The sequence below is a fragment of the Sus scrofa genome, chromosome 6, assembly GCF_054392235.1.
Source record: "Sus scrofa isolate SSC_HxYL_T2T_F1_AM1 chromosome 6, Sscrofa_HxYL_maternal_Yorkshire_Landrace_v2.0, whole genome shotgun sequence".
Classification (NCBI taxonomy): Eukaryota; Metazoa; Chordata; class Mammalia; order Artiodactyla; family Suidae; genus Sus; species Sus scrofa.
This window is the reverse complement of record NC_139388.1, coordinates 107,712,692-107,724,377: the sequence shown is the minus strand read 5'-3', so window position 1 is coordinate 107,724,377 and position 11,686 is coordinate 107,712,692. Positions and strand designations below refer to the sequence as shown.

At 48.9% G+C, this 11,686-nt stretch overlaps 1 protein-coding gene across 5 annotated transcripts; it reads left to right on the top strand.

The window, feature by feature from the left end:
• The first annotated feature begins 2,992 nt into the window (after nucleotides 1–2,992).
• On the top strand, nucleotides 2,993–11,193 carry TGIF1 (TGFB induced factor homeobox 1). Of its 5 annotated transcripts, NM_001244289.1 has the most exon segments (4): nucleotides 3,133–3,329; nucleotides 3,581–3,765; nucleotides 9,114–9,343; nucleotides 10,139–11,130. In NM_001244289.1, coding segments are annotated over 3 exon segments (822 nt in total). In that variant the 5' UTR covers nucleotides 3,133–3,329; nucleotides 3,581–3,749; the 3' UTR covers nucleotides 10,715–11,130.
• Nucleotides 11,194–11,686: the final 493 nt, after the last annotated feature.

The following is an 11,686-nucleotide window of genomic DNA, read 5'->3' as shown; positions in this document are numbered from 1 at the left end:
AGCCCTCCTGATGAGCTTAATAAAAATCACAAGAAGGTTGGAGCCCAGACCCAGGCCCTTGAAAACACAATGGCCAACTTCTCTTCAAGCAGCCAAATAACCCCTGCCCTGAGATGTGAAGAGACAGTTACAGAAGCCTTGTGCAGGGTCTGGAGCCTGGCAGTCCACCTATTTCACAGTCCCCAGAGAAGGAAAAGGGATCTGATGACTGTGAGTCAACATTCCTCCACCTAAGATGGTGCAGGCCTGAATCACGCTTATCAATGGTCATGACCAATGAAATAAACACATTTGCCCATCACTGGGATGGCCCCACTGTCAGAATAATAACTGCACTCATTGATACACTTTTCTGGCTTATTTGCCTTTCCAAGTTTCTGAGTTTTTACCTTTGAAGGATTTGCAGCTTTGAAAAGTAATTTACACAGCTCTGTCTTTTCTTAGCCTTGAGGCAGCTCAAGAAGATAAGACACTGAAAGGAACCCTGTGTGCCTAGATGGAAAAAAATAGTGGTGCGAAACGTTTATCGGTGGCCTTCTCAAGCACCAAGCATAATCTCACTCTTCATTTGTGCAACTTTACAATTAACATTCATATGCACTCAGCAAATAATCTGCAGTAACTATGAATATATACACACATGTATATGTATTTAGCACTGGAAAGAATCTTAAAAGTCATTGGATCAGATATACAGAGAGGCCCTGCCCGGGACATTCAGGGACTCAGAAAAGCCAGAGCTGAAACTTGTTTCTCCACCTTGAGAAAAGCAAATAAACAAAAATATCCTAAGCAATTGCTGGTTTTCCAAGCCCACTCTTCTGGGTTGTCTTCCTCGCCAGAGTGCAGGCACTTTCTTCTGAGTTTCTGCAACAACAATCCAAAGCTTCAAACAAGTTTGGAACGGGCCTTGGGGGTGCAGGAGGGGACATCTACGGGGGGGGGGCATCACGCAGAACGATACCTCTCTGGAGCACCTCGCCTGCTAAAATGACTGCTTCTAAGATTGGCTCGAGCAAAGAATTAGCATTGCCCGGGTCCAACCAGACCTCCAGCAAGAGATGAAAGTTCCACTTTTTTCCTCCTCGCCATTTGGAAGAGCCTTTTATTCTCTGCGCCCCTCCCCCTACCGCTGTAAAGTTTGTTTTCTAGCTATAAACTCACTTCAACCCTAGATTTCCATCCCGGTTGCCTGAGACCTGCAGTCATTCGCCAATGTTCACGTAGACGAAGGGAAAGATACCTTTGTGTACATAATGAGAGCCACCGCGCGGCGTCGGAGAACCACGCGGAAGAAGGAAACGAGTTTGTCTCGAGCGGGGGAAAGCGACCGGGGGTTGGATGAAGCCGACCCGAAGGCGTGTTTTGTTGAGTGGCTTCGAAAGCGGCCCAGGCAGCCTGAGCGGCTTTCGAAGTTAGCAAACAAAGCGTCTCCCCAGTAACCGCCCGGGCTCCAGACGAGGCTCCTGCCACTCAGACCGCTGAGTCGCAGCGTCGGCCTCCCGGGCTCCTCCTCCTTCATCCCTCCTCCCCCTTCTTCCGTCCCCAGCGGACGTGAGCCACCAATCCCGGCCACAGCCAACCCTTCAAATGCGAGAAGCTAGCGGCCCGCTAACGGGCGGCCCCCTCCCGCCCTACATCTGTCTTGCGCTCCGGCGCAGCGGCTGATTCATCTCTAGCCAGGCCGGGAAGGAACTGCGCTCCAGCAAGTTGCAGGGGAGCCTCCGGGCTGGTGGTTTCCCCCAGGACCTTGTTTCTCCTTTTGCCATTTTAGATGTGTTCTCTTAGGTGCCGAGCAGTCGGCATACCACAGGAAAAAAACAAAACTGTAAGGTTGCTGCCTTCTTAAGAGTGACTTTTTTCCTTGTTTATTCATTTTAAGTCCTGTAATTGGAAAAACCACCCAGGCTTTGTAAACTCTGGCCTTAATTCACTCTCCGGTCGGGGGTGTCTTTTTTGGGGAGGGTGCGTGGGTGGGTGACTGGCTCTAATTTTCAGTGTAATCCTAAAACAGAGGCTCCAAAGTCTAGTTAGTCATCGTTTGGCTGCTTCATTCCTCCTTGGGCTGAACCTTATTTCCCCGGAGCTACTGCTGGGTTCTCCATCGAGGTTACAAAACAAAAACAGCACAGAGCAGAAACTGGAGACAGGCTTGGGCGCTGATGTCTTACTAGGTTTATTTATGTTTGGGGTTTTTTGTTGTTGTTGTTGTTGTTTTTAAGTGATGGGGAAGGTCTTAGTGTGGCATGTGACAGTTCATTTACTTCAAAACAACGGCACAGACACTCGCGAAAACTGCACCCAGAGGAGAGGGAGGGGAGGGGGCTTGCTTGCGTTTCTTGAAATCGTCCAGACAGCATCCGGTCTTTTTAAAGGGTTATTTCATCTAGGAACTCTTGTTGGAGTTCTCTCGACTCTCAACCAAAATAAGCCAACGGGAACACATGTTTACTTAATGGTTAGTTTCTGTTTGAAATGGGGGGGTGGGGGCCCAGCAGGATTTAAGTCATAAAAAGTAGACTCTTTACCGAAACAGATGAGCAGCCCAGGGTGTGGTAGCCCCCTTCACATAGAGGCGGCAGCTGCCTGGGCCCGGAGTGTCCGGCCGAGTCTCAGCCGGGCAGGCGGAGCGTCCGGGCCGTCCCCAGGCAGAGACTTTTAAAGAGCATGTGAGCATGACAAGTGTCTGTCCGCAACGTGTTAGATTTCGAAACTGCCTTACAATCCAGTCCGGAACTCGCAGCTTTAGCCGGGAGGAACAGACTTTAGCCTGGGGTGTCTGTGTCTCATCCTCCCCCCTCGCCCCCCCCTCCCCCGTAGCAGTTGGAGGAAGAGCCCCGGGAGGAGAAGGGTGCGCCGCGCCGCGCCCGCGTGTCAATGGCAGCCGCGCATTCTGGAAGAAGTTGGTTCTTGTCCCGAATACTTTTCCTACGGAGCTCCGCCCCTTGAATCAGCAGCCGCTGTCTTCTCCTGCGGCTAGAGCTGGGACCGTGGAGTTGAGGCAGCTGTCAAAAACGAAAGGAGCCTTTTCTTCCCCGGGGTGGAGGAGGGGACGGCCTTTTTCCCATCTGTTGCAATTTCGTAACCAAACCAAACCAAACCAAACGCACCCTCCCCAGCCCCGGGAAGAAAGGCCCACAGGAGAAACTCGCGGCGCTCGGCTGGTGTCGCCGCCGCTGCCGGGGCAGGCGGCGTGCGCGCAGCAGGGAGACCAGATCACGTTTCTGGGCTCCGCCACCCCCACGAGGGACGAGTGACAGCGGCCTGGGGGCGCGGAGTGAGGCGGCGCGGCTGCGGCGGCGCTCGGTGCCGTCCTCTCCGGCTGGAAGGTGCGGGGGAGGGGCGGAGGAGCGGCCGGGCGGGCGGGGGACGGGGCGGGCGGCTGGGGGCGGAGGCAGGACCTCCTGTACCTTCCCTCCTCGCCTCGCTCACTCTGACAGCGCTGAGGTGCGCCGAGCAGGAGCGGGGAACAAAGGAGCGGAGTGGGGAGGGGAGCGAGTTGGGCGAGGGAGAGACCCCGGCCGGCTGCCAGAAGATCCCGGCCGGAGGAAGCCCAAGTGTCACTTGAATTCCACCCAAGGAGCGGGCGCCTGGGATCGGAGCGCCTTGTTTAGCAATAACGGCTGGAGCGCGTCCTACAAGTTACGGGAGAGTCGGCCAGGAAGGAGGACAATCGCTTGGCCCCTCCACCCCCGCTCCTGGCCCCTCGAGACCCCAGCGCTGCCTCGCGCTGGAAGGGGAGCTCCAGAATGAAAAGCAAGAAAGGTGAGGCTCCACGGGCTGCGGGCGCGGGTCCCGGGGAAACGTGCTCGCGGGGCGGCCCTGGGCTTGGGGCGATAGTGACTTGGTGGACTTTTCCGCCCCAGTGGCTCGCCGGCCTCAGCGGCGACCGTCGTCTTTGTTGAGGCTGCGTCTGAAATGGCAGTTGCTCCTTTCCTTCTAGACACAACACGAGGGGCTGTTGTGGGGAGACGGGCCTCTCCACGCTGCTGGCACGTTGTCAAAAAACACGCGCACCGCCTTGTTTGTGCTCCTCCAAGTTTCATTGTCTCCGCCGATACCCCACACTCCGCAGAACCGCCGCGTGGCTTTTCGCTCTTTCTCGCGGGCAGGGGAGTGGGGTTCGGGTCGGGAGCACCTCCGCCCGGCTTTTCCAGGACAGGACCCGGGGTGGTCCGGACGTTGGAGCCGAGGCGCCTTTGTTTGAAAGTTGGGCTCCTGGGCCCCACTCACTCCCGGCCGGGCCCGCTCTACTCCAGGGATGGGGCGTTTTCACAATCGGAGGAATGCAACTCTGGACCCAAGATCGCTCCGAGGTGTCGGTACCTTTGGAAAACTAGACCTTTCAGGATTCCCAGACTCTTAAAAGTTTTCCCACGTTGAATTTGGGGCAAGAGGAAGAGTTAGCACTGAGGGCAAGCAGCGTGCAGTCAGAATGAGTCCAAGTGTGACATGCAAAGAGTGAGCCTGTCATTGTTTCCACCGAGCGCTCTGGCAGCCTTACAACTAAAAGTTGCCGTCAGTCAGATTTAAAAACAAAATACACAGGAAAAAAAAGGGGGGGAGGGAACCCACCACCACGAAAGGTCAAAGGATGTTAACTCCCTTTTGAAGTTAACTTTTGAGTCCCTGATTGGGAGGTTCCCCCAAACCTTCCGCCGTGGGCTGGAGTTGGCTTTTCTGTTGTGATTTATGTCGAGTGGTTCAAAACAGAAGTTAATCGCTCGGGGAAGCCAGCGCGGGCGGGGTGGGGTGGCGCTACTGCGCATGCCCAGCAGCGGCTGGAGTTTTTCTAGCTGCACATTCTTACAGACTCGTCCTGCAAATACAATTGAAACACTCATGTTAGTGGTGCAGCGTCGAACCCTAGAGGGTTCCTACGGCCACGCTTTCACCTTGAATTTCTGTTAATTTGATTCTGGGCTAGTGACTTTGTAACGCGCCCAACTCCCCACCTCCTGCTTCCCGGGAGAGAGTGGAACGAAAGGTCCACCCCGGGGCATTGGGGAGTTGTAGTGGAACTAACTCCTTCCGTTCCCTCCCTGGGGACCGTGAGAGCGAGCGCGGGTTTGGACGTTTAACTGAGCTCGGTGAGAAAACGCGCGCGGGGAGCGCCCCGGTGGCCTCGGGAGGCCCTGGCAACTCGTGGAGGACTGACAGGTCCAGATCGTCACTGGAAGGCATTCCCTCCCTCGTGGCGGAACTGACGGGATAAGTTGAGGGCTTGTTTATGACGAGCGCCTCCTGTGATCCGAGGCCAGAGCTGGGCTTGCGCCGGGGCGGGCTCCCTCATTGTTTGGGCTCCGGCGGGGGAGGCAATAGTTATCCCCCCCGACCACCCCCAAGGCTCTCGGGTACCCTCCCCGTGGCCCCTTGCCCTCCACCCGCCCCCCGTGCCTCCTCTGGCGCTCTCCCCCCAGCAGAGGGATGTGGCGGGAACCCGGGGCCCCTGGGGAATGTTCAGGGCGCGCTGCCCCGGGGCGCGAGGTCCTGCTACTGCGCGCGGACTCATGGAAACAATGAAAGGTGACGTGTTGGAGGGGAAACTTTGCGACTGGTTCAGAGCCGGTGCGGGGGAGCTGAGACTGCTGAGGTTGTCCGGGTTTCTTTCCCTTTTTAGGTTTTCCTGGCAAGTCCTCTGCGGGTGGGCAGGCCCCTCTGGAGGTTGAGATTCTAGTTTCTTGTAATCTGAAACTTGGAGGCCTGGGGTAGCGCGAACGCGTGCAGTCGCGGGGCAATTTCAGCGGGGGCCGAGGAGTTGGCGGAACAAAAGCTCCGGGGCCGGCCGGGCCGGGCTCCTCCCTCCCCGCGGCCCGGCGGGCCCCCGCCCCGCCCCATCCCGGCCTCCAGCCACCTGGGGGTCTTCAGCCGAGTGGCCTCCGCTAGGGCTCCGGAAGAGATCTGGGCCTCCTGGCTCGTCTGGTTGGACCATTGTCTTGTCAATTTTGTAAAAGTCTGTGAAAGTCTTTTCAAGTTTTGTCGAAAACAAAAGCACTTAAAACGCAATCGCGGAGCCTGTGGTTTGGTGAGACTGGTTTAATAGTGTCTCGTCTTAAGAGACCGAGGATGCCAAAGAAATCTCCCCATAGGACTTGCAGACCAGCGGAAGATGCGTTGAGGAAAATCCCCTAATCTCTTTCCTCCCGGTTTCTGACTGTGTGGAAAATTCTTGCTTTGGAATTGCTAAATTCTGGGTTCAGCTCGGCACTCCTTAGATTCAGTGCCTGGGGTGTTGAGCACGGTTCCTGGCGCTTCTCCTGATATGTTCTTTCTGATCAGGAAACTTCTTAGGTTTGCTTTTCCCCTAACTCTACACTTAAGCGTTACCTACGGTTATTCTTATTCCTAGGTCCTTTTCTAGCCTTGTCCAGATTTTTTTTGTTTAGTCCAATTTAACAACGACTCTCTCTGGCCCTCCCCCGAGGCTCTGCCCCTCCCCCCGTTCCTATTTAGACACCCCCCCCCCAAAGATGGCTTTTTAGGGCACTGGGATGCATAGGCCATCTTGTGGTTTTCCAAACAACTTGTCCTTGTACGTGGATGAAGTAAAACAGGCTTGTGATCCCTGCACGCCCCCCTCCCACACCACATTTTTTAAAGTATGAGCAGAGCAAGACGTTTGGAAACAAGTCGTAACCGGGAAAGTGTTCAAAAGCTCTGTTACAATAGGAAATGAGTAACGTGGAAAAGTCTTTTTGTTTTTCCAAGTTGAGCCACAGTCCCGAGGGAGAGTTTTAATGAAAACAGTCCTGACAGCAGCAAACGTGGTTTGCTGTAGGGAAATATCAGCTGGTGCAGCCAAGCAACTGAAGTCTCAACTTCCTGTTACTTCAGCTTTTGTGCACATTTTGGCAGTGTTTGTTAAGAGGTCCAGGGGCCTGGCACTCATTGATTTAAATGAACTGAAAACCGAGTAATGTCGAACTGCAGCTTGGTGTTGCTTAACAGAAACCTTCTTTTGTGTCACTTACCTATTTTGAAAGATCAGACTTCTTGTCAAACTAAGCAGAAAAGGACAGGATTTTAGGGGTTTTTTTTGTTTGTTTTAAACTATTCGATTTTATCAATTTACAGTTGGAAAATCACTGTTCAATGAGTACATTTTCACACTTTTTCTAGATTCAAAAAGGAACTTGAAGAATGTCTGGCGTTTCAAATGTTTTGAAGAGTTTAAACAAATTGCTTTATTCAAATTTGCCTTAGTTATTCAATTACTTGACACATTTTTTTCTAAAGTTAAGATTTCTTCAGAGCAAATGTACAACAGGAACATTTATAATTTCTTAAGTTTTTTTTTTTTTTTTAATAGCTTTTCACCCACATTTCAGTACAGGTTTTAAAAGTATCTTTTTTTTTTTTTTTTTTAACAGTGAAAGCACTTTCAGTTTTAAATGTGCCTCCTTTTCTGAAACTTTTTTTTTAAGCAGTTTAATGAAAGCTTCTGGGTAGAGAAACAACAAATATGTGGCAGCAGTTAAAACTTAGGATTCCTGGGCCTTTTATTGATGGCTGTTTGTTAATTATGCCTTGAGCAAAAGTGAATTTGCAAGATCATCCTACTCTTTTGTTAGAACTTGCTTTTACTTCGTCCTTGGAAGGTTCTGCCTTTTCTGGGGACACTCCCTCCAAACACCTTCTGCCCCCTGCAGTCCAAAATGGAAAATGTGTCACTAAGTAGAGTTAGAATCAATTAACCCGCGAGCTGTTTCATCAGCAAATCTTTGAAGGAGTAGCTTTTTGAGTTTCGTTGTGTTAAAAAAACTTTCGAAGGATGGGTTTTCAGAAAAATTCTTTAAAAATACATCAGATGGTTTATCACGATGAGGAATATTCTGGTTTTATTTCCTATCAAGGTGAACCACTTGAGGTTCTATCAACAAAGTTAAGAATGCCGACCTTTAAATTTCCTGCCACTTTAAATAATTTCCTTTGTATAGAAATACTGATATTTTCAAACATGCTCTGGTTTGTAATTCATTATATCTTAAATATTCTGCGTTGCCCTCAAAAATGAGTAGCCTATTGTAATTTTGAAAGGAGAGAAGAGTTAATAGCATTAGGTTCAAAATTATGTTTAAATGTCTAAAAGGGCCAAATCTGAATTTTTGTGGAACCCAGTCGACGTGTGATTTAAATATTCTCTATTGCTTGTGAATTTTTAAAATTGCTGATAGGATTAAAGTACTTACAAACAAAGGAGAGTTTCCTCTGGGGGTTGCATATTCAGTTTTCTTTGTCATGTAATAATTTAAGGCTGAATTCTGCTTATTGATATGTAGTATTCCAGGTTCAGATTAAACTGGTAGTGGTAATTTTGGGAAATTTAAAAATGTATTCAGTATTAGGCATCTTTTGACCTTACTGAAGATACTAGTTGTAGAAAAATATGTTTGTGTGATGAAACTGACAATGTGTGTGGTTGTTCACATTTAGTAGAAAGTGACTAGTACTGTCCGTTAAAATTAGGTGTCTAGTTTTGACTATATGGAGGTAGCAATGAAAAAGAAAAGAAAAGGAACTGGCAGAAGTTTTGGCCAACTTTTATCTTTAGAATATTACCTGGGTTAAGTGTAATTTCTCCTCCTTTTTATCAGTGGGAAAAATGTACAGAACTTCACTTTTATTTCAAAACTTTCCATAGAAGAAGGAGGAAGAACAGCATTTAAAATGTGCACTAGGATACTGGTAGGATTGTTTTTTCATAGTTAGCAATGACCTCACCGAGAAGGTTGTCTAAGACACATCCCGTCTGCTGTCGCACCTTTCCTGTTTCGCATGTGGCAAGCTGTTCGCTTCTGGTGCAGCTTTGTCTCACCTGCTGGATTAGACTTTCCTGAGCATCATTCAAAAGGAATGTGAGACACTGAATCCTGTAGGAAAGCGGGCACCCGAGGGTATCTGCAGCGGTTGGGAATTTAGAACCTGCTGCTAGTTGAATTACTCTTGTGATTTCACATGAGCCCTGGTGTTTTAGTTCAGAAAACACCGGTCTTTTGCTTGGCTCTCAGGAGTTGAGAAAACACGGTTTATACTGAGTGGTCAAAAGAGATGACTTTTGAGGTAGGTGCTCTGCTGATAAAAGCAGTTGACGGCTGGCCTTTGTCCTCTCCTAGGTGTTGTTGCCGTGTCTGGCAGTGAGACAGAGGATGATGACAGCATGGACAGCCCCCTGGACCTCTCCTCGTCTGCCGGCAGTTCAGGCAAGAGAAGGCGAAGGGGCAACCTGCCCAAGGAATCCGTTCAGATCCTCCGCGATTGGCTGTATGAACACCGATACAATGCCTACCCCTCGGAGCAAGAAAAAGCATTACTGTCCCAGCAGACACACCTCTCTACACTACAGGTGAGGTCAAGGAACATGAGCTGTGTGCCCTGGATGGGGGGAAGGGGGCTTTTTTCCCTAAATCATCTTGTAGCATTCCAGTATTGCAAGTCATTAAGCACCTTCCCCCTCCAAAAAAGGGACTAGGGATATCTTCCTTGGGAACTTTATAGTGCTAACAGCTAATAACTGGCTATGTAGAGAAACAGAAACACTGACAGTTATCTGTCAAATAGCATTTCCTTTAACATCTAAAAGAGCCTTCCTTTATGCAGCAGACATAAAAAGGAGGTTAACTCTTACTCTATTGCCCAGGAAACTGGTTTGCTATTTAAACAAGGACAGGCTTCAGTGAGGTAATTCATGTTCTGTCTGTTGACATAGTCATTTGAACTGGGAAAAATCAGTAACTGGGAGGAGTGGCTCTTTTCATACAGGAAAGCATTTCCTGTAGTTGATTAACTTAAATGCTGGGGCAGTGGATAGTAGGTTAAGATGGGGAGAGTTAGAAGGTAAACTTCCCTCTCTGAAATCACTTTCAGACATTGGAGAATGTGTACCTTTTTTTCTTCCTCCTAAAAAAGTTGAAGGATGATGAGACACCAAACAGGGTGTTTGTATCAGAGGTGGTAGGAGGTTTATGACAGGAAGAAGCTCTGTTTACCTGGCTGGACTCAAATACCTTGAAATAACTTTGTAGGTTCTGATAGGCCTTCCATGCCTCCTTTACTGCAAAGAAGAGGGTGCAGTCAGGCATCCCCAGGAAGCTTCTCAGGATTGTTTGCGGACTCTTAAAACATCCCTGTCTGATTTCAGGTCTGTAACTGGTTCATCAATGCCCGACGCAGGCTCCTCCCGGACATGCTGAGAAAGGATGGCAAAGATCCAAATCAGTTCACAATTTCCCGACGTGGGGCCAAGATTTCTGAAGCCGGGTCTGTAGAGTCGGCAATGGGCATCAAAAACTTCATGCCGGCTTTAGAGGAGAGCCCATTTCATTCCTGTACAGCTGGACCCAACCCAGCCCTTGGGAGGCCACTGTCTCCTAAGCCATCCTCCCCAGGATCAGTTTTGGCTCGTCCGTCAGTGATCTGTCATACCACTGTGACTGCATTGAAAGATGTGCCTTTCTCTCTCTGCCAGCCAGTTGGTGTGGGACAGAACACAGATATACAGCAGATAGCAACCAGCAGCTTTACAGACACCTCCCTCATGTACCCAGAGGACACATGTAAATCTGGACCGAGTGCAAATACACAGAGTGGTCTCTTCAACACTCCCCCCCCTACTCCACCGGACCTCAACCAAGATTTTAGTGGATTTCAGCTTCTGGTAGATGTTGCACTCAAACGGGCTGCAGAGATGGAGCTTCAGGCAAAACTGACGGCTTAACCCCTTTTTCAAGCAAAACCTCAAAAAGGTTATGATTGCCGGGGTGATGGCAAGAGATAGATTGCATTATTTTATATTTTTTTATTAATATTTGCACATGGGTTGCTAAAGTGAAGCTTCCTGTTACTGAGATGTCTTCAATGGAATCCAGTCATTCCAAGAACTATAAACTCAAAGCTACTGTAGAAACAAAGGGTTTTCTTTTTTAAAATGTTTCTTGGTAGATTATTCATAATGTGAGATGGTTCCCAAGATCATGTGATTTTTTTTTTTTTCCCCTTCCCCTCCCCTTTTTTTGTTGGTGTTTTTTCCAGACTGTGCAATAATTAGAGAACCTATAGCATCTTCTCATTCCCACGTGGAACAGGATGCCCACATACTGTCTAATTAATAAATTTCCAATTTTTTTCAAACAAGTATGAATCTAGTTGATTGATGCATTTTTTTTTCATGACATAATAAAGTATTTTCTTTAAAAATTTCTGTAATCAGAGTATTTTGTTGAGGGAGGCGCTTCTTAAAAATGAGTAGGAATACAGCACCCCAATAGCAGGAAGTTGGGGGTAGGGTGGGGTGCGAGTTGGGGGGGTGTCACCAGCTCTTTGAAGAACTGTGGACAAGCCAGTCTGTATAAACAGGATGTGTGATATTTACTCTTGATAGGAAGCATAGCAGCCCTTTAAATCTTTACTTAAAACTGCATGACAAATTGAAATGAATCATTTCCATCAGGGTTTAGCTAACCACTAAAATCCCTTGGTGATCCATCCTGCATATTTTAAGACATGACCAGTATCAAGCAAAGTCTCGAAGCACCTTAAATATGGCTTAAGTTTCCAGAGGTAAACAACAACTGGAGCAGGTCTCAGTGATGCCCTTTTCACATTAACCTCTAAAACACCTTCGGTTCAGTGGAACAGTTAGGTAAAGCCTTTGCCTTCAAGATAACGCTTTAAAACATTTCCTTTTTTT